This window comes from Ceratotherium simum, chromosome 32 (genome assembly GCF_057802395.1).
Source record: "Ceratotherium simum simum isolate JZ-2026a chromosome 32, ASM5780239v1, whole genome shotgun sequence".
In the NCBI taxonomy this organism is placed as follows: Eukaryota; Metazoa; Chordata; class Mammalia; order Perissodactyla; family Rhinocerotidae; genus Ceratotherium; species Ceratotherium simum.
In genome coordinates this window covers 22620606-22640377 of record NC_141931.1, presented here as the reverse complement: position 1 = coordinate 22640377, position 19772 = coordinate 22620606, and the positions used below count along the sequence as shown (strand labels likewise).

Sequence of the window (19772 nt, the reverse complement as noted above, 5' to 3'; positions counted from 1 at the left end):
TGTTCTCCCTGTCTCCTCCATCTCTCCTCTATAATCCATCCTCCACTGTAGCCAAAAATGACTTTTCTAGAATACAAATTTGGTGTCGTTGCCTTTGCTACTTAAATCTCCTACGCTTGACCGTTGACTTTTAGACAACGTTTCAGTTCCTCGGCGCACAAGATCCTCTGAGACTGGGACGCCCACAGTCTTTGCAGCCTCTTCTTGTGTGCTTCCCCACAGACATTTTGGACCCCTTGCTAGGAGGAAGTATAGTCTTGGTCACCACTGTGTCCTTCTGTAGGATATTTCATTGGTTTCAAATGCCATCCCCCCTTCCTCTGCTGGCAAGTCCACCTTGGCCTTGAGGACTCGAATCAGACATCACCTTTGCTGCAAAGCCTTCTCTTCCCTCACCAGGCAGAATGAAGTGCCTGCTCCCCTGGGCTCCCACAACGCCTCATTCCTGTGTCTACATAGCACTGACCATGTTGCTGGGGGGCTGTTTACGTGTCAGTCTCCCCCAGCACACAGTGGGCCCCCGAAGGGTCTGAACTTCCTCACTTGGCCTTTGTTCCCCACTTCTTAGCGTAGAGCCTGGGTCACAGTAGGTACTTCACACGTATTTGCTGAATGAGTAGATAAAGGCGTGTTGGAAGGACAGCTTACTCAAGGACTCAGTCCATCTTCCCCAAACATTTTTTTTTTTTTTTTTTGGTCATTCTCTCCATTACCTATAGGATAGAGGCCACATTCCTTAGGCCAGTTCAGGGTTTAGTTCTGCCTGCTTTTTAAGTATATATTCCAGTCTTTTCTGAAAAGACTAGTCTACTTACCCCTAAACAGTCTATTCGCATTCTGGTTTCTCCTCCACAAGTTGAATACATTAAGGAATGGAGTTGGGAATACGAGTAGACCCCACACCTCAAGGCCTATGTTCTATGCATAAGAGCATCTTGCCTTTTAGAATAAACGAAGCTGCTCTGAATTATTTAGCCTCTTGGCCTCTGAGTACTCCCTCTTTCCTCTTCCTCTCGTGTTTTGATGACCCTGGCAGGCGTCAGAGGTACATGGTCCTGACTGCTGGATGATCATTTCCTATCATTTAAGTGCCAGAGCCAAGTACCATTCCCCTTTCATTTAAATAAGATGAAACCCAGACCTGTGGCTTGTGAGTGATGGTAGTCCACTGGGGAAATTAAAGGTTCAGAGAGAACGGGACCCACTATAGTAAAAGCATTTGCACAGCCAGTGATTCCATCTACCCTGTGGCTTCTGTGTTCCTTGGGGTATGGTGAAGTATGAAGCAAGAGGAGCTTTGGAAGTAGTCGGAGGAATTTATTTTAATTGGAAATGGTGGTAGCGTTCTGTGCTTGGAGTAAACTGCGGATCGTGTACAGTGGGGTGATGGGCATTGCATAAAGAGCCGTAGAGAACCCGATTCTGCCACGATTCGTGATCTTGGCTCCATTTTGTCTCAAGTTCTTTCTGCTCCTGCACACATACTAAGCATGATCATAAGATCTCTCCTTCCCTCTTTCTCTCCTTCCTTCCATTCTTTCCGTGGCTCTGCATTCCTATTCCATACTTGTGTTTAATCAAAATTATATAATAGTGCCTAAATCGGTCCACTGCTAGATCTTCAGATTACTCATAACTGTGAGACCTAAGAAAAACCCATGCAGCAGACATAGAATGGCCAGAAGAAAAACAGATAATCTCGGGCCGACCTGACGGCGTAGTCATTAAGTTCACGTGCTCTGCTTCAGCAGCCTAGGGTTCATGGGTTCGGATCCCAGGCACAGACCTACATACCGCTCAACAAGCCATGCTGTGGCAGTGTCCCACATGCAAAGTAGAGGAAGATTGGCACAGATGTTAGCTCGGGGCCAATCTTCCTCACCAAAAAAAGAAAAAGAAAAAAAAGATAGCGTGCATGTAAATTTGTAATAATGCAAAATAAAAATAGCTATTTTTTTCCTATTCCCCATTTATTAAGGACTTTACATGCATTTATCATTTAATTCTCACAACCCTACTATGCAGATGCTATTTCCATTTCACAGATGAGGAAACTGAAGCTCAGAGAAGTTAAGACACTTGCCCAAGGTCACACAGCTATATTGAATGGCAGAACCAGGATTACCTATAAGATACAGACAGAAACTATACTGAGTGGCAGAACCAGGTTTCAAACTCAAGTCTGACTGCAAACCCCAAGCTTTTAAAGACTGCGTGCCAGTGCCCCATGACTTAAAAGGACTCTATTGCTGAACATCAAACACAGGCTTGCATTTTAATGTGGTTACTTTTAACTGGGAGCGGTCTTGTTACTATTTGTGCGCCCTTATCAGAATATCAGAACTCAAGTTTAATAGTGTGGGATTTCTGAGACTGTTTATACGGTTGTTCAATCTGCCTTTACTCTCTCACTTTTGTGTTTTTAGATGCATCATCCCATTCAGATGAAACCTGCAGATAGTGAAAAGTCAAACGGTAGGTGGTGACCAACTGTCTCATTTCATGTCTGTTTCTCTAAGTTAAGAAGGCAGGTGGGGGAGGGAGGAGCCAGCCCCAGTTGCTTTTTCTCTCTGAAAGGCAGAGAGCTGTTCCAGGAAACTTCCACTGCAGCTGGCCTGTCTGGAAAAATGTGAACCTCCTCTCCTGCCTCATTTATCTCCCATGTAGAGACCTGCAAAGATGTTACAAGAAATGGTTGTCTGTGTCCCTCTGTTTGGGACTTGCTCTGTGTGGTGACCCTGTGGCCTCTTGCCCTTGTGTATCTCCTCCCACAGAGCAGCACAGGACCCCGATGGGCAGGAATGACCTTATTCTATGCAGAGATGAGTAGGAAGGGGGCCTTTTCTGCTTTCGTTGGCTCCTCTCTGGCTTGGAGACTGTCTTCTGGCACTCTTCTCTAAATTGTACCCATGGATTTGCATCCAAATTCATTCAGAATTCAGTCTGCTGATTAAATAAGCTTACACTCGGTGCGAAAATATGCGTTTGATGAGGTCCGTGAAATAACTGAGATTTGCCTCTCCAAGACACGAGAGGGTTGATGGCCACATTTCTCTCTTAAGTTTTTGCTTCCATTTATACAAACCATCTGTCCCTGTTTTGTTCTTTGCATTTACTGAAATGTGTGTTAAAGGAATCTTCTAGTGTCTCAGACCTCAGAGCCTCCCTGTCCCACAAGGCTGACATAATCAGCACGGTTTCCTTCCACGGGCAGCTCTGCACCTCATTAATTAGTAATCAGGGCAGAAGCCATACACTTGGAGATCTGCATATCTGCAAATGTAAATTATGATTGGGCTCTAAATCTCTCCACAAGGTGTTTTTTGCTAATTGTAGTGCATCTCATTTTCTGGCTTCCTCACCGACTAGAAAGTTTTGAAGAAAATTCCCAGTTGCATCGTGGTGCTGCTAGCACTTGATCTGTCTGTCGGAGAGTAGACTTGGGTGCTTTCCCACCATCTTCAGGTCCGCCGCACCCTTCTCTGAGAGTCAGTTCCCTTTTTCCTATACTGCTTTATCACAAACATGCATTAGTGTCAGAGGGTCTAAAATCTGCCACTGCTTTGTTGCAGGACCTTAGTCAAGTCACATCATCCTTTTATTCACAGTTATTCGTTAATGACTTTCCGTGAGTCAGGCATGTTGCTGGGGGCTGGGGCAGCAGCAACGAATTTCAAAAAGATGAGGAAGAAAAGACTACAGAAGACACTGCCCCTGACCTCATGGCACTTCCTGACAGACTGTCTACTGATTTAAGTATCTAATAGTCACTTAAAGACTGAACTTTAATCTCTTCATTCATAAAACAGGAATAATGGTAATGGCCTCACATAGATTGCCTTTTTTTTTTTTTTAGGACTCATATAAGATATTTGTAACAGTGCTGTGTAAATGACAGAGCACTTGTATAAAATGTTGATTATCATCATCACCCAGATTTTCCCTGGCCTTATAGTGTTCTGCAGTGAGTATGTCTACCCAAGCAGGAGGCCCTCGACCCATGCCGATTTGCTCCAGAAATGCATGTTTATAGTCTGTTCTATTCCTCATGGGAGACAGGAGAGAGGAATCTTGTATTTGTGGCATGAATCCTATCAGTGAAAATCATCTGGGAGCTTCTGGCCACCAAGAGATGTTCCCTATCCTTTGGCCCCATAATTCTCTAAACAGTGTCAGGACAAAGGCCATGGAATGAAAGTCTGGGGAGAAGGGTTTGTCTTATTTCTGAACCTTAGGTCATAGTTATAAAAACATGACACATTAGACAACTGAGTTGGAAATGTTTGACCTGAAATACCCATCGTTGTACCATGAAAGGATTTCTTCTTTTGCATTTTCTACCGCCCGGGCACGAACCCTGACTTGGAGCATCCTGTCCACAAGATAACTGGGAGGTCTCAGAAGGGTCCATTGCCTCTGTTGTCCACTGTCTGTTTCAGACACTGAGGGTGATGTTTGCTTTGGGTCCAGAACCACAATGACAGAATAAGACGGCCATGGGCACACCCAGTTTTGCATGATCTCAAAAGACAAGCAGGATTGGGCACTATTTGATTAAGATGAGAGAATACCTAACAATGCCATTTTTCATGAAGCAACACTGGGTAGTAGTTAAAAATTCTTTTGGAGGGCCCAGACTTGACCCCTGGCCCTGCGCTTCTTAGTCGTGTCCTTGGGCAGGTTCCCTAACCACCTGGCCTCCGCGTCTCCAGCTGTAAGCAGGGGCTTTGGTGGTCTGTAGTCTGAACTCCTCTTGTAATGCCTACCTTACAAAGTCATTGGAGGAGCACATAAGTTAACATCTCTAAAGAGCTCAGCCTCATACCTGGCACATAGTAAATATTCATAACTGCTAAGTTATGGGCGTAACTCTGGCTAGCTGAGGCAGCCAATCTAGTGCATTCTGAGCAACAGAGGCTGGCTTTTCCAGACTTGGGCTGTTCATACTGAAGCACAGATCTGTACTCACGAAGGAAAAGCCCAACCTTCTCGTTGGGCCCATTCTCCCTTTGCTTTGTAGATGGACCTTTATTTTCTGACTTCCCAGTAAAAAAAAAAAAAAAGCCAGAAAGTGTCAATGGACTGAAAGCTGCTTTTAAAGCGCTCTTCTTTATGGAGGCTCATGGAGCCTCACCTTGCACAGTCATGAACAGGTTTCAAGGTTTTCCTTGGACCTGACTGAAGAATCAGGAGAAATGTATAATTTGCAAAAGCAAGTGATAAGAGCTGCAAGCCTTCTCTGATTTCACATGGCAGTTTTGACAGGTAAGCATAGTTTCCAGAGCTCAAAGAGCACAAAGATTTCTTCAGCTCATATGCTCTAAATAGCTCCTGCAGTTGTGAAAGAAATCTAACGAGCTCTAATTGCACTTTTATTGAGTTTGCTGACATTTATGGATGGCACAAAGGACTCATCACAGTTAGACAGTTACTGTCTTCATCATCACGATGTTCAGATTGCTAGAACTTTGTATTTGCTGAGCAAGAAAGGGCTGCTAATCACAGATTAATTAGCGATGGACAAATGACATCCAGAAAAGCAATCACTCTTGTAAGCCTTTGTCGTCTAGAGATTCTGACAAAGGGAACCTCTATGGTGAGCCCAGAAATGTTAGTCTGCTCTTAGAGCTGCCCTGCACTTTCATATTTTACATAACGGGCTTCCAGAATCTCCATGGCTTCCTATAACCTGCCCTTTTAGTTGGCTCTGATTTAAGCTGCAGCCTCTAGCACATTTATGCAAACTTGCAACGTTTTATTTCCTGCCCCTGTGCATCTGTGCCAGGTGTCCAAAAAAAAAAAAAAAATCTCATTCTGGATTAGCAATAAAATGCTGAGGCCTTTAAAAAGAACACACTGAATAAATACCCAAATTGCAACAATCCAACTTGGTTGTTATTTTTCCATTGCACATAGTTGGATGTAGGAAGCACACTGAGGAGGTGTGGATTTCAGGCACCAGCATAAACTAGCACAAACATAGTTACTCTCTTTCATTCTGTATCCCCTCAGAGGGCCTGTTTTCCAGTTTTAATCCTTTGTTGCTATGCAGAAAAAGATAGCAGCTGTGCAAGATTGAAATTGAAATGCAGTTGCTGGATCTGAAGTTTGTCTAGCAGTGAGTGAGGAGAAAGAAAAGCATAGGGGTTGCCGTTGGTTCTGTGCTGGGGGTCTCAGTGGCTGTAGCCAGTGTTCCCTCCTGTGTCATGCTCCTGGTTGACAGGATTGTTTTTCACTCTTTGGACAGAGCATAAATCCGTCCTGCTTTAACCCTCCAACCTCACAAGTTGTCAGGGGTCCTTCAAGCCTGGAATCCAGAAATGCCATTTAAGCCCCTGTCTCTTTTCTCAAGGCCTCCGAAAACCCCAGTGTGCGTGCATCATCAAGTTCAGAGCTCGCAGAAGTCAAGTTAACTAAATATTGTGGGGGGAGAGTGATGAGCTGCAAGCTTCCAGTAGAGAGGAATCTCGGGGTGTTCCCATCCAGTGGCTTTCCGATTTACTGGAAGATGAAGAAATAATTTTGAAATTCAAAGTGGAGAGACTCACGGATTTAGAGGCAGTATTAAATGCCATATGTTAGCACTAACACATTGAAAAGTTGTTAATTAATTCAGGCCGCCCCGAATCCAGGTGTGACTTTGACAGATTGTACACCGGGGTGTTAGCAGAGACTTACAATGAGGGATTTTTTTTTTTTTAGATGAAGTTTCTATTCCCCGAACTTAAAAAAGTCCCCATTTGTAATATTAACCCTTTCTCATTTAAACAGTGGAAGGAGAACTGGAAATGGCCACTGGTATGGAACACCTTTCAGTTCTGCTGTGGTCATAACTGATGGCCGTGACCCCATGTGTGCAGCACTTTGTATATAAAAGTGTTTCTCCCACCCAAAGGAAAACAGACTTTTTCCCTAGAGGGCAAGGACCTTATCTTTTATCTTTCTTTAATTCCCCTAAAGCACTTAGCAGAATACTCTGAACAGAGCAGGTTTATTTAAGCAATTGCCATTCTTGTTGATTAAAAAAATGGTGAGATGCTTACTGCCTATGAATACTTAGGGAAAACCCACCAAGAAATTCATCAAAAATAGATGAAAAAGTTAAGTGAATTCAAGATAATTATGTTTATTTAAAATGTTGACAAAGCTGTGTAGGGATCCTTAAAGTGGGCATCCCAGGAATCAATTTTATGAATAAATTTTCACTGGAAAATAGGAAAAACTCAAGGGTGAGGAAAGCTGGATGTGTGTAGTTAGTTATCCCCATTTTGCCATTAAACAAACAGGGCCCAACTGTTAAAACCACAGAGCTACACTGGTGAGCAAAGGCTTGCAAACATGCAGCTTTCGTTATGTGTGCACACTCGCCAGTGCTCACTCACACACACACACAGTCACACACACTCACACACACCGGGAAGGAAGTTAGCATTTTGAATGGGACAAGAATGGTGTAGGTTTCCAGTTTTTTTCTTAGCTATTGCTTGTTATTTAAAAAAATGAGAGTTCTCCGTCTCCCTGCCTGAGCGTGTTTACCTTTCCTGATACCTCGGAAGTCAGGACTTCTTTATAAGTGGTTTCCATTTTCTTAAAATTCATCTTAGGAAAAAATCATTTTCCAGCTTACTCAGAAGCTGCCTGTTTAGTTTACTCTAGCATCACCCTGAAGCTCAAATCCTGCAAATTGTTTTAGCCAAATACCATAATTATAGGTTTACCAGTGAAACCAAGGACCAACTGGGAATTTATCATTTGCTTTTGTTTAAAAGAACTAAAACCAGATTCTTCAGGGAAAAAAAGAAAACAGGAATTTTTTTTTTCTCGCATCAGGATATCAGCCGTGGCTTCCTTGGGTAGGAGTCCCAGAGATGAGAGGGAAGTTGCAGGGGAATAACACCTACAACTAAAAGTTTTTCCCTCCCTGTTCTGCCCCATTTCAGTCAGTTCCATCCTTTTCCCCTAACCGGTCAAGGGAACGCGCATCCTCTCAGGGCCACCAGAATCCTCACGTGTTAAGGAGTCCGGCATCCTAGTGGTCGACCTGGTGTTGGAGAAGATCTGTTACCTTCCTCATACATTGAGCCCCTCTCTACAGATGAAGCAGAAAATGATGCATAGTGTGCTGAAGTCAGGCTGCTTTCCTCCATCCACCCAAAGCCAGTCCTTACTTATTCCCAACTGTGTACCTTGCCCAGTGAGGATGTTCTTCCCCCGTCCCATCTAGATCCTGCCTGTGCTCCTTAAAGGCCAGCTTAGATCCCACATCTTCCCTCCAGCCTTTCTCACACACTTCAGTGCACCACTTATAGTTTACAAGTACAGTGGAATTGTGGTTTTCAACCTGTATTCCTTGGAGCCCTGGATTTTCTCTGCATTGTCTTAGGAGCTGCCACGAGTGTGGAGAGAGGCTGGGTGGAAGGGATTCTGAGCTCCAGCATTCCCTCCCCCCCAAATGTTTCAATCAACCGAAGCATGTAGCTCGGCTGCCTTCTCTCCATTACGTAAGAAAGAGAGAAAGAAAAAAGAATTGAGTTTAAACCTTCATTTTATGGATGACAAGACTGCGGTCCAGAGGTCAGCTCACCATCCAAAGTCACGCATTAGTGTAATGGCAGCACTGGAATCAGGACCTAGGTCGCTAATCACAGCATCACTCTCCGCTCTAAGTCTCCTGTGCCTCCTCTGGACATGCAGGAATCATAGTAGAATGAGAAGAACCCTGGCTGAGAGTAGGGTACCAGGTTGGGGTCCAGGTTAGGCCCCCCGCTTACTGAAGGACCTGGGCAAGTCCCTTCCCCCTGCTGGGCCTCAGGTCTCTTCTAGAGTTAGAAGAAATATCTTCAAGTCTCTCACTTTAGTCCAGAGTTCCAGGACTAGGAGCCTTTAGCCATCTCACTGAAGCCCCTCAGAGCTGCACTGTCCAATGCAGTAGTCACACGTGGCTTTTAAAATTTAACTTAGTTAAAATTAAATCACATTAAAAATTGAGTTCCTCAATCACACTAGCCACTTTTCAAGTGTTCAGTAGCCACACGTGGCTTTAGCTACTGTAGTGGGTGGACATCACAGATAGAATTTTCCATTCCTGCCAAGTTCTATTGTCAGCTCTGCTTCAGAGTAAAGCGCCATGTGTTACGTTACTGATTCATGGATGGATCTTCTGTACCAGCTCCTGGAGGGCACGGGCCACATATCTGGGCCAAAGCAACTGGCCCTAGAAAGTTTAGTATCCGTTGTTGTAGGTTAAATGAAAATGAGACACTTGCTGTCCAGGGAAGGAATAAGAGAAACAGAAATAAGAGCCAGTTGAATAGCAATGACGAGATTATACCACAGATACAAAACGAAGGCCTGTACATAAGTAGTGTATGGCAGAGCCCTTCCCCTAAGCCAGGACTTTTTGAAGTGCTGGTGCAGCCGGCTATCCTTTTATTTTTAATTCTAAGAAATAGATTGAAATGAAACATGGGAAATAAACAAGACTTCTCCCCAAGGGCTTCTGTGACAATCTTTTGCTCTCTCCTAAAAGAAGTTCTAAACACTGTCCTGTAATTCTTTATAATCGTACCTTTGAGCTGAGCGTAGGCCAGTTATCCTGAGCACAAGCGTGTCGATTTTGAGGACAATCTCCCAGGTCATCAGAGGTCAACCTTCTCTAACCTTTACCCCCGTCAGCTTCCAAGGTTAGAATTGGCACATTGTTGTCATGACACCCAAAATGCATTTCTGCTCATCAAGAATCCTACCTCCAAGTGGGTGGAATAGTATTGTTCTCTCCTTGATCGGTTTTTGTTACATGTGTCACCCGAGCCTGGGGCCATCCTGACATGACTCGCAAGTAGCCGCAGCCCCATTCTCTTCACTAGAATCGCCTTCCTCTTTAGTTGTAACACTCAGACCATGAGCTGTCCTGGTTAGGCTGCATAAGCAGTCTATGGAAAGGAGGTCATTGACTAGCTATGTGGAGAAATGAGCATCTTTCTCATCTCTTATTCTTGTCTGGGTCAGTGGGGACAAAGCAATGTGAAATCAGAGGAGAAGAATGTTTTCTTCTGTTGAATGCTTTGTTACAAGTTTTGTTTACTATTCCACTACATCTGTTCATGTCATTTTCCCTCTCCCGGCCTTTTTCTTTCCCTGTCACTCAAGTTAAAAGAACATCTACAAAAAACCTAAATGAAAATCTGTATCCAAAAATATCTCTATGGAATGGTGTTTAGCAATTCCGCGGAACTTTAGTATTTTAGTAAACACGTTACTGTGAGTTTCCAGATAGGGAGAAAGGACTTCACAGTGTTTTGTGTCCTGTGAAGATGTTTTATTGGTAAGGACAAGCTCACGAAGAGATGAAATGTTCAGGAAGGGCAAGGCAGGAGAGCAGAGGCAGGATGGTGTGTGTGGAGGAGGAGGGGAAACTGGAAGTCTGAAGAGTTAGCCCGGGGACCCGTTTTCAGGCTCGGATGACTGGGACCTGGTTTGATGTGGTAATGAAGCATTGATTACAAGGAAAAAGGTGAAATGGCCTCTGCTCATTCATTATTTTTGTCTCCTAGCTGTGGAAGACAGAAAATTGTTCATAGGAATGGTTTCGAAGAAATGTAATGAGAATGATATCAGGGTGATGTTTTCTCCATTTGGCCAGATAGAAGAATGCCGGATCCTCCGGGGACCCGACGGGCTGAGCCGAGGTGAGTGTGCTGTCTATAAAGTCTCTTCCCTTAAGTGCTAATTGGAGCTCTGTGTCACAGTCAAGGTAGATGTAGGCACCGCACACAGCAAGAGGTTACCCTGTAATACATCCCGTGTGATAAAGTTATCCAACCTGAACTTTTCCCCGAATCTGAAATGATCACCTTTTATTTCTCCAGTGGAGAAGGTCTCAATGCCAACATATTAGCTCAGGCTATCACTGTCAGACACGAGGCCAACAGGCTGCCCTGTCGCTCTCTAGCCCTCTTCAGTCTCAAAGTAGATTTTGGGGGGTTGAGGGAGAGAGGTGGAGGAAGAGAGAGAATATTTGTTGTTTTCATCTTAGTCTTCGGGCTTTCTGCCTGTGCCCAAGAGAAATGTTAAGGGATGGGCCTCCAGACAATGATGTAAACCAAGAAGAAAACATTGATGTCCCCAAGTCGGGCAGAGAGATATGGACTCAGAGTAACCTGGCCTGTCTCGGGGTGTTAGGGTTTTATTTTAAAGAGCAAAACTCCTTGAGTCCGGAGGACAGAGAGTCTGCTAAGTGACAGAGAAATGACTTCATCCAGAAGATTGTAGGCTCCTCTTGTCACCATGATAGAAGCAAAGGCTGAGGCCCAGGGCATTGAGGAAAACCAGTATTTTTGCACGCTGGCCTCCCTCTTTGACAATGCCACACACCTCCTTCCTTCAACCCCTCATGAGGGTTGTCACTGAGCGTTAAAGCTCGTCGGACTTCAGTTTCCTGAGTCAGTCCAGGGAGGCCGGAGTGAAAGCATGTATGTAAAACATATTTTTCAGTCCTTCTAAGAAATCCGTATTTTTGCAACAAGAAGAGGATTTCATTCTGTTGTTGTAGTTATCAGGGCAGTTTCCATGGGGCTCAGGAGAAACATCTTTCATTCTCAGTCTCTGGCCTGGGACAGCACTGCCATCCCAAACCACAGGTTGAAAGAAGAGGTTGGGCCTTGAGTATGGAAGCATTCATTTTCACCCATCTCCCTGGTGTTACCTAAATTCAGCACCACGTAAGGAAGAACATTTGTTCTTTTGACTCTTAGACAGAGAGTTTCATGATGTCAGCTGCTAGAATCCAAGGCGCAGAGAACAAAGGTTTCCGCCTACTTCCGCCTCCAGAGCCCCAAACCAGAGGGAGTTTAGAGGAAAAGTAGGAGGAGGTGGAACAGCTCCAAGCTTGCAATCCCTGTATTTTCTCCTGAAGGTGGTTTAAAAAAGAGGGGAGGAGGCATGGACATCACAGTGGATGCATTCTCTAACAATTCTGAAACTGGTGGTGGTTAGCTCTTGCTGAAGAGATGTGACTCTAAAGTTGAGCAAGACATGATATTGAGTGTGATCCCTAAACAGCAGACCCAGCGCCTGAGACTAATCTGTAGCTTACCACCCACACCATCACCAGTGTCACACAGAGAGTTCATCGTACTCGTGGCCGGCACAACCTCTGGCTCCTGTACCACCTCAAAAGCAGAAGGATACTAGGATTCCTGTCCTCCTTCTCTAGGTGCCATCCTAGCAGTTTCACACCATGAGAGCTTCTAATCACATTCGACCATCCATCTACTGCAGTCAGGATAGGTATATGCCCACTGAGGCAGACAAACCAGGAGAGACTAATCCCATGGGAAAAGGCAGTGTGGCGAAATGAAGAATAAAAATGGAGGAAAGACGATATTTTTGCAGTCCCTTTTCTGCTGCCAATTTAGTAATTAGAGCCACTTTTCTCTCCTGTGATTATTCTCAGTCCCACTCCTGTGCTATCATTGCTTTTTTCATTCACCAAGGCATATAGCATGGAGGAAGAACAGAAAGAAAGTTCCTTAAATTGTTCATAGTGACATTTAGAGTAGCTTGGAGGTCAGTGACCCCAAGGTCCAGTCCTAAACTTCTCCAACATGAAATGTGACCGTAGGTAATTCATTTTCCTGGCTCTATCCCTCAGTTTCCCCATTTGTAAATGGCAGCAGTCAAAATAGCTGCCCTGATTATCTCATAGTGGATCATTAGTTACTGATGTAGATTTTTGGGACAAGCACACCACCCTTATGGTTTAGTAGAGACCTCGACCATGAAGTATGAATTCTTGGCTTCTGTTCTCCCACTGCTGGCCTGGGCCGATTCATGGAATGATTCTCCCTCTCAGTTTCTCCATCTGTCCGGTGGGGACAGCAATGAATAGCACTGGGGCCTGTAGCCTCTAGAGCTCCCTGAGCGTATGTGAAGTTATTTCTGTAGATAAGTTTTTAAAGCAACCAAAACTACATAAGAAAGAGCAGGACACAGTACTTGACAAGAGAACTTGGCTAATTTGATCTGCCCTTTGGTTGATGAACCAGTGCTGGCCACCAGAAGCTCCCTGTTTCTGAAACAAGTTATGGGAGCACTCTCTTCAGTATTTTATGCACATGCTGGCTCAACGTAAAGAGTGGAACTCCTTCCTGTTCCCCTCCCCTTTTTTTAACAAAAGTAATTTCTGGTGAACTGATGAGAATTCCCTACGGCAAAAAAGAAAATACTCATTTATAACCATTTGTTCTGAAATATAAAGACAGACAGTGGTAGGTTTTTCAATTAGCAGGACCCAGGGACTCCTGGGTACAGGGGACTGCTCCTGAATCAGTCTTTGTTCAGAGAACAATTCTCTTTCGTGCTACTATTTTGCTTTCATTAAAGAATTGCCATTTTCAATCAAATATTAATAAGTGTCTCTCATTGGTGGCACTGCAGATAAAGGGCACTCAGCGTTTCTGGTCTCAGTGCCTGTTGCTGGCTCAGCTGTGTAGAAAATAAATATATCAAAATTAAGTGAAATGAAAGCTCGGCTGCTCTGGAAAGTACCTTCTCATACTAAACCAGTCAATAAAAAAGTGTCAAATCAAACTATTTGATTATGATGAGGGAGAGGTGCCATTGGGTGGTTCCTTTTTTGTTTTTTTTTTTGCTTCTGCCCAGTTCAGCTATAAGAATGAAGACAAAGAAGGCAATTAGCATGGCAGCCTCCCCCACAGGTTTCTAAGGTCATTTCTTCCCTGCCACATCCATAGTTGAAATTTCTCCCTGATAGGTATTAAGCTGAGGTTCCTCCAGGCTTGTTGACTCAGTACCCCCTACTGAATCAGAGTAGTGGGCTGCCAGGACCCACAACTTTGTATCTATCAAGCCCTGCTATACTTTCAGTTAGAATCACTGTTTTTAAAAATACATAATCTACATATTGGCAAGAAAGACTATTTTGAAAGTCCCATTGTTACTCACCAGCACCTAGATCTGTGCCATGTTCCAGAATAGACCCGCCCTCCCTAGGAAATTGTCATGGCTGTACATAGACAGCCAAGCGTCTAGCACCTGCCAAGCGTGTTGAGGCTGCTCAACAAATATCAGGGAGACTAGGAGCCCACACGCGGCAAGTCAAATGAGATGTTTGCTTTCAAAATCAAAGCTTGAGGCTTCTAAGCCAGCGCATTTATTTGACAGCGCCACCTAAGTGTGTTGATTTCCTAAAATACACATGTTTTTACTTACCCATAATCCCACAGTCAGAATGGACTATTTGGGTACAATCGACAGGGTTTTCTGCACCATGACAACTGAATATCTGTAACTCACAGACAGTGAAGGAGTTGATTTCATTTTTCTTTCCCATAAACCGTAGTCCAATCTTCACTGCCATTTAAGGTAACTTTCTGCTTGTTTAAGAATATTCCAGCTGTGTTTATGGTGTTCCAACATTCTCCTGCCAAAACCCCTGACAAATGAATTGGCAATATTTTCACGGATGTTGGTGAGCACAGACTGGATTTAGCCATTAAATCCTCATTTGTTTTTGTTAAATCTGATCAGAATATCAGGGTAGGGCTTTTGACTTTTAAAACATGTACACAGAGAGGACTTAGTTTTGATTGCAACATTTTAGTCTTGCCCGCATGGTACCTAAACATTTAGATATGTGGAAACTTTTATCAAATCCCTCCCAGATTATTAAGTGCATCTTATCTTGCTCTGAATACAGTCTTCCAATCTCATCTCAAGGATTTTGCCGACTATTAAGTCCTACTCTGCATGCTCTCTCCATGCCAATTTTAAATAAACTAACCCAACACTGGGGATGGTGGATTAGAATTTTAATTTTGATGCTCCAATATGATATTGATAGCATATGCTTAATAAACCCTGCCACTGCCAAAAAGAGACAGTCAGGAGCCTTGGCTGCATTAAGATCTTTCTTGGGCTGAATGGGAATTTATAAACAAGTTTTCCATAGGTTGAAATCGCCTTCACACTGCACCAGGTATTTTAAATTATGTTTCTTTCAGTTGAAATATAGCAGGCTGCTGCTCCTCATTCAAAGTAGCAGAAAAGCAAGAGACCTAGGCATTGTCTGGGCCTTTAAAAGTGCCTGCACTTTTTTTTTTTTTTTTTTGGTGCAGAGCAAGAATTCATCTAGTTCTCGCAAAATTCTCTTGCAGCCAGGAGACAAAGGTAGAACACCTGAGTTAAGAGAGCCTTTCATTTGAAATGACAGGTGTAATAGATGTGTTCCCAAATCTTCTCTGTGACAGGGCTGCGTGCTTTCCTTAGATCCTGTCTGTAGGATGAAATTACTTGGAGAAACCTTTCCCCAGTCAATCATTTATCTGTTTTAGCAGCAAGAAGGCAACCTCACCGAAATAAGAGGAATTCAGCCCCTTTCATTTCTATTAGCAATCTCTGACATTCCGAAAGTGGAGACAATAAATAATTGCCAGGTAAATTCCAGGTTGGCCACATTTACAGATGGAATTTTTTATTTATTTATTTATTCTACTGTGTGTCTGGAGGCTTTAAGACAGTAATATACAGCCTATCTTACCTAACCTCCCCCAAAAATTGTAGCTTCATTATTTGTGTACCTGAATCTTCTTTCACCCTAGAATCCAGTTTCTCCTGCCTTTTGGTCAGCAGCCAGAGAACTGACTGCTGAGACAGCGCATACAACAGTCTAGAACAGTTAAGGGCTGACCTTACAAGATCAGAGCAGTTGTCCTGTCGAGACCCAGTGATCTCCACTGCATCCAGAAGCTCCTTTTTAGTAGAAGAAGGGGACAGTTATGACCTAAGTTATTTCTGTCCAATGGAAAGTCATCTAGTTGGCTTGTAGAAGCAGCCAGCAGCGAATCTTGGTGGTAGGCATTTATGTGACCCTATGTTACTGAAAAGCCATGGATTTGAGGCCTCGTCCTAAAGCTACCACAATGTTTTCAGTGGTGTTGAAAAGAAAATTAAAATCTAGCCATAGGACTATACCACGGCCTCCTGTTTCAGAGAAATTACAAAGGTTAACAAGCTACCAACTTGTGAGACATTTGGTTCTGCAGTTGCCTAACTTCACCCCGAATGGCACGCACGGAGAGTAAAATTTTTCAACATGCGCTCTCACCTTATAAATGACACAGTAATTTTCTCTCTTAAGTTGCTGAGCACAGCACACAGTACAGAACTTGACAGAGCCCCTAAGGAGACAAGTTCTCGCTCCCTGCACCGCTGCCAATAGAATAAAAAGGTTAAAGAAGTCATCAGATTTGTCAGATCATTTTTTTGGACGGGATAAGGATTGTATAATTGGAAGCATCAGTAGCGCTTTTAATTGCAGGTTTTATAGAGGAAAGGTCAATGGTTTGAGTTGATAGAGATATAGTTTTATTGTTCTATTGCTAATACTTTTCTTTTGAGACCTGGTAATTGCTATATCTTTCTCACTAAGTTACTTACAAAAGTTCTACTTGTTCCAAAATTGTGATAAGTGCATAAACTGTGCCTTATTGATTTTTGTTGACATTCTGTGTTTTTTATGCATTCTTAACCTCCAGTTGAAACTGTCAGTTTGGCACGTGTTCCTGGATAATAGGAGCAAATGAAGTGAATGCAACAATCTTCTTGACTATTAAAAGCAGAGTTAGTCCAGGCTCACACGGTTTCAAATATCTCTCCATGAGATTATTTGCTTTTGCATCCATTGTAGTCTCAAGATAAGAAATGGAAAAAGAAAAATCTGAGTTATTTCCTCTGATAATAATGGCAGTGATCGTCACAGTGTTTTTGAAGAGATATTACTTGGAAACGGATGTCAAATTTGGGACTCTATAATTTTAAAGCTGAGTATCAATATGGAAGCCAGAAGAGGTACCCTCATCTGTCTCACACCCTATTACACACATCATCTAGCTGCCTTAGAGGAGGCTGCCAAATTGCTTTTATTGATGACAAAGGCTACAGCCAGTAGAGGGACAGGCAGCATGTTTAAATAGTAAGCTTCATCAGCCACTTTAATGTCAGAACTATATGAAACAGCTCAGCATTCATAGCTAGCCAGACTTCAGACTTCATAGGTCCAGCTTAACTGGGAGGTGAATTTGAGATGAATCTCCCATGTACTCAGAGTTTTTGCATATTAAAAAGTACAGCATGATGCAAAAAAATGCATTGACTTATTTTCATGACTGGATGTTGTTGTGCTTTGAGGGTGATGGACAGGCAATTGCTTTCTCTTATTGCTGTTTGATGAAAAGGTGCTAATACAGTATTGACTTGATAATCTCACCAGGAACACATGCAGAGCCAAAGAAGAAAATGTATTTTATGGCTCACAAATTGATTTACATAAACCAAACAGTCTGTGGGCTGTTTGGGGGTAGAATGTTCTATCTGGCTTACCGGCCACAGGGGCGACAATCTCGCATTGTTGATGCCGGAATTTCAGTTTCACACGTTCACTCTGAGATGACACCAGGCTGCAGCCTCTCAGTGTTTAGATCTGCTTCATTTGGAAATCTTTTAAGTAGTAATAATAATAATGTCTTGAGGAAATTGAGTGGAACACTAAATTATTCTCTGATACCTAAGTTCAAACTGTGCAAGGCTAAAGCAACTGAAAATCAATGCACTTTTAAAGTCATTAGAGATCATAAGTGAAATAAGTCTGTGTTGCTTTAGCTAAGCTTTTAGTGTGCTGTGGTATTATTATAAAATCAGCCTGAATCTGCATTAATTTCACAGTCTTTTTCTCTAAGAAGCCCAAGGGTGCATGATGAATAAAATGTAAATTTCAGAAGGCACTGTTTTTATTAGTGAAAAGGGCAATGAGCCGTGTAGTTGGAGCAGCGACCTGCCTGGTGGCCGAGGCTGCTACCAGGAGCCAGAGCCGGCACTATAGATTCTGGATATTTTTACAGCACATGAGAAAAATAGCCATGGGAAGCTGGATGGGTCTCACAGGAGATATTTAGAGAAATGTACATTGTCTTGGGTATGCTAGACTTTAGGTCAGATCTCTGATACATATCAGAAAGTTGCAACTTGCAAAAGTCATGAAGCTTTGATACAAATAAGAAAGCAGATGCAAATTTTTAAATTTTACCTTATATGCACTATTGAATATTCTCAGAATAATAGAGCATTTGTTTCTATTCATAATTAATTAATAGTTTGTGCAGGATTTGGTATATTTGCATTTGAATAGCATCAATGTATATTTATACATACACATTTCTTAACTACCCAGAAGAAAGTAGATATATTGATTTGCTGACATTTTGAGCTCTTGGAATTTATTTGCTAATTTGCCCTTGGTGTGAGGAGTTTATTATTTGCTGCTTAAAAATCAACGCTAAAACTTGAAATACAAAGTTCCTAACGTGTGGATGCCCTGAGTCAAGATAATCAGCCAAGGAGAAAATGTAAAATCGCAACTTTTTATTTTAGAAAATGCAAACTAGGTCTTGCTCATTTCCAACCCCCATGGCTAAAAAAGTACCCAGTTCCCTTCCTCTCGTCTCCATTTAAAAAAAGAAACTAATCAATAGATAAATCTTTCTGGTTGGGTCAGATTAGCAAGTCAGCACTGTGAGTAAAAAGCAAAATCAGATAAAACGGAAGAGAGAAGTTGTTTATTTTTATGTACTACTGAGAACAGTGTCGTCCTGTGGCAGTTCTCGTAGACTGTGTTGGTTTAACAAGCGTCCAACCCTTTTGTCTTGTTGTTTTTTGTCTTTCCTGCTCCCTGTCCCTTGTTTCCCACAGGCTGTGCGTTTGTCACATTTTCTACAAGGGCAATGGCACAGAATGCAATCAAAACTATGCATCAGTCTCAGACCATGGAGGTATTGTATCATCTGCCCTTTCTTTGTTTTCTTTGTGCAAATGATGGGGAATGGTAAAGCGATTCTCTCCTGCGTGGATTGTTCACATGACAATCACAGATTTCAACTCTCACCATCTCTCTTTTCATTCATTCATATTCATTCTCTCTCTCTCTTTCTCTCTCTCTCTCTCTCAGTTTTTCCCCTAATGACTTGAAATGCATTTAGTCAAACCTTGCACTTGCTCGACATTATTCTTTGAGCCTTTAATTGCACTGGCCCAGGTCCTGCCAAGTAAAGTCATGATGCAGTTGAAGCCACGTATTGTTCTGTACCTAAAGGACCAACGATGTCCCCCAGCCCAGCGTGGTGTGGAGGAAGGATGAACAGCCCCCAGCCCAAATTGCAGCCTGCCCTGTGCTAACTCACAGGGTTCATCTTCTTCTTCTCTTTTTTTTTCCCCCCTCAAACGTGGGGTCAACGTATCTTTAATCTAGTCAAACAGAATTGTTTTTGCATCAGGAATGTTGGGAAAAGTTAATACTTCTCCTACTTCATTTGACCATTTGAAAATGTTAATGTATGAGAGTCCCCTGAAAAATGAGATTTGTCTCCTTACGAAAAAATGGACAATAACAAAAAAACATAAAGGCTCAAATTTGGTCTCCTAATAAGAAAGAGTGGCCTTAGGGGAGGATAAATACGCTGGTTGGGTATTCACCCACACAGGCAGATAGATGGGTCTCGACTTCTAGTCTGTGATTTAGGTCACAGCCCTTCAGAATTTTGCACAAAAGCATTCCAAGAGTGATATGCTGTTACTTATTCTGTATTGTCCGATAGAACCATCTGGGAGCGCATGTTCTGCTGTATTCTGTATACTGTATCTTTGTGAATGGGTGATCTTTTCTGGAGGTGGCCTTGTGGTGTTATCTAAAGTTATGTTTT

At 42.8% G+C, this 19772-nt stretch overlaps 1 protein-coding gene across 6 annotated transcripts in view; it reads left to right on the top strand.

Moving 5' to 3' along the window:
• Positions 1–19772, top strand: part of CELF2 (CUGBP Elav-like family member 2) — a 307113-nt gene that overhangs the window by 218604 nt on the left and 68737 nt on the right. For all 6 annotated transcript variants that reach the window (XM_087420841.1, XM_087420838.1, XM_087420836.1 and 3 more), the window contains exons 4-6: positions 2427–2475; positions 10554–10688; positions 18766–18845. In XM_087420841.1, the coding sequence (XP_087276967.1) occupies positions 2427–2475; positions 10554–10688; positions 18766–18845 (264 nt within the window). The remainder of the gene's footprint in view (positions 1–2426; positions 2476–10553; positions 10689–18765; positions 18846–19772) is intronic.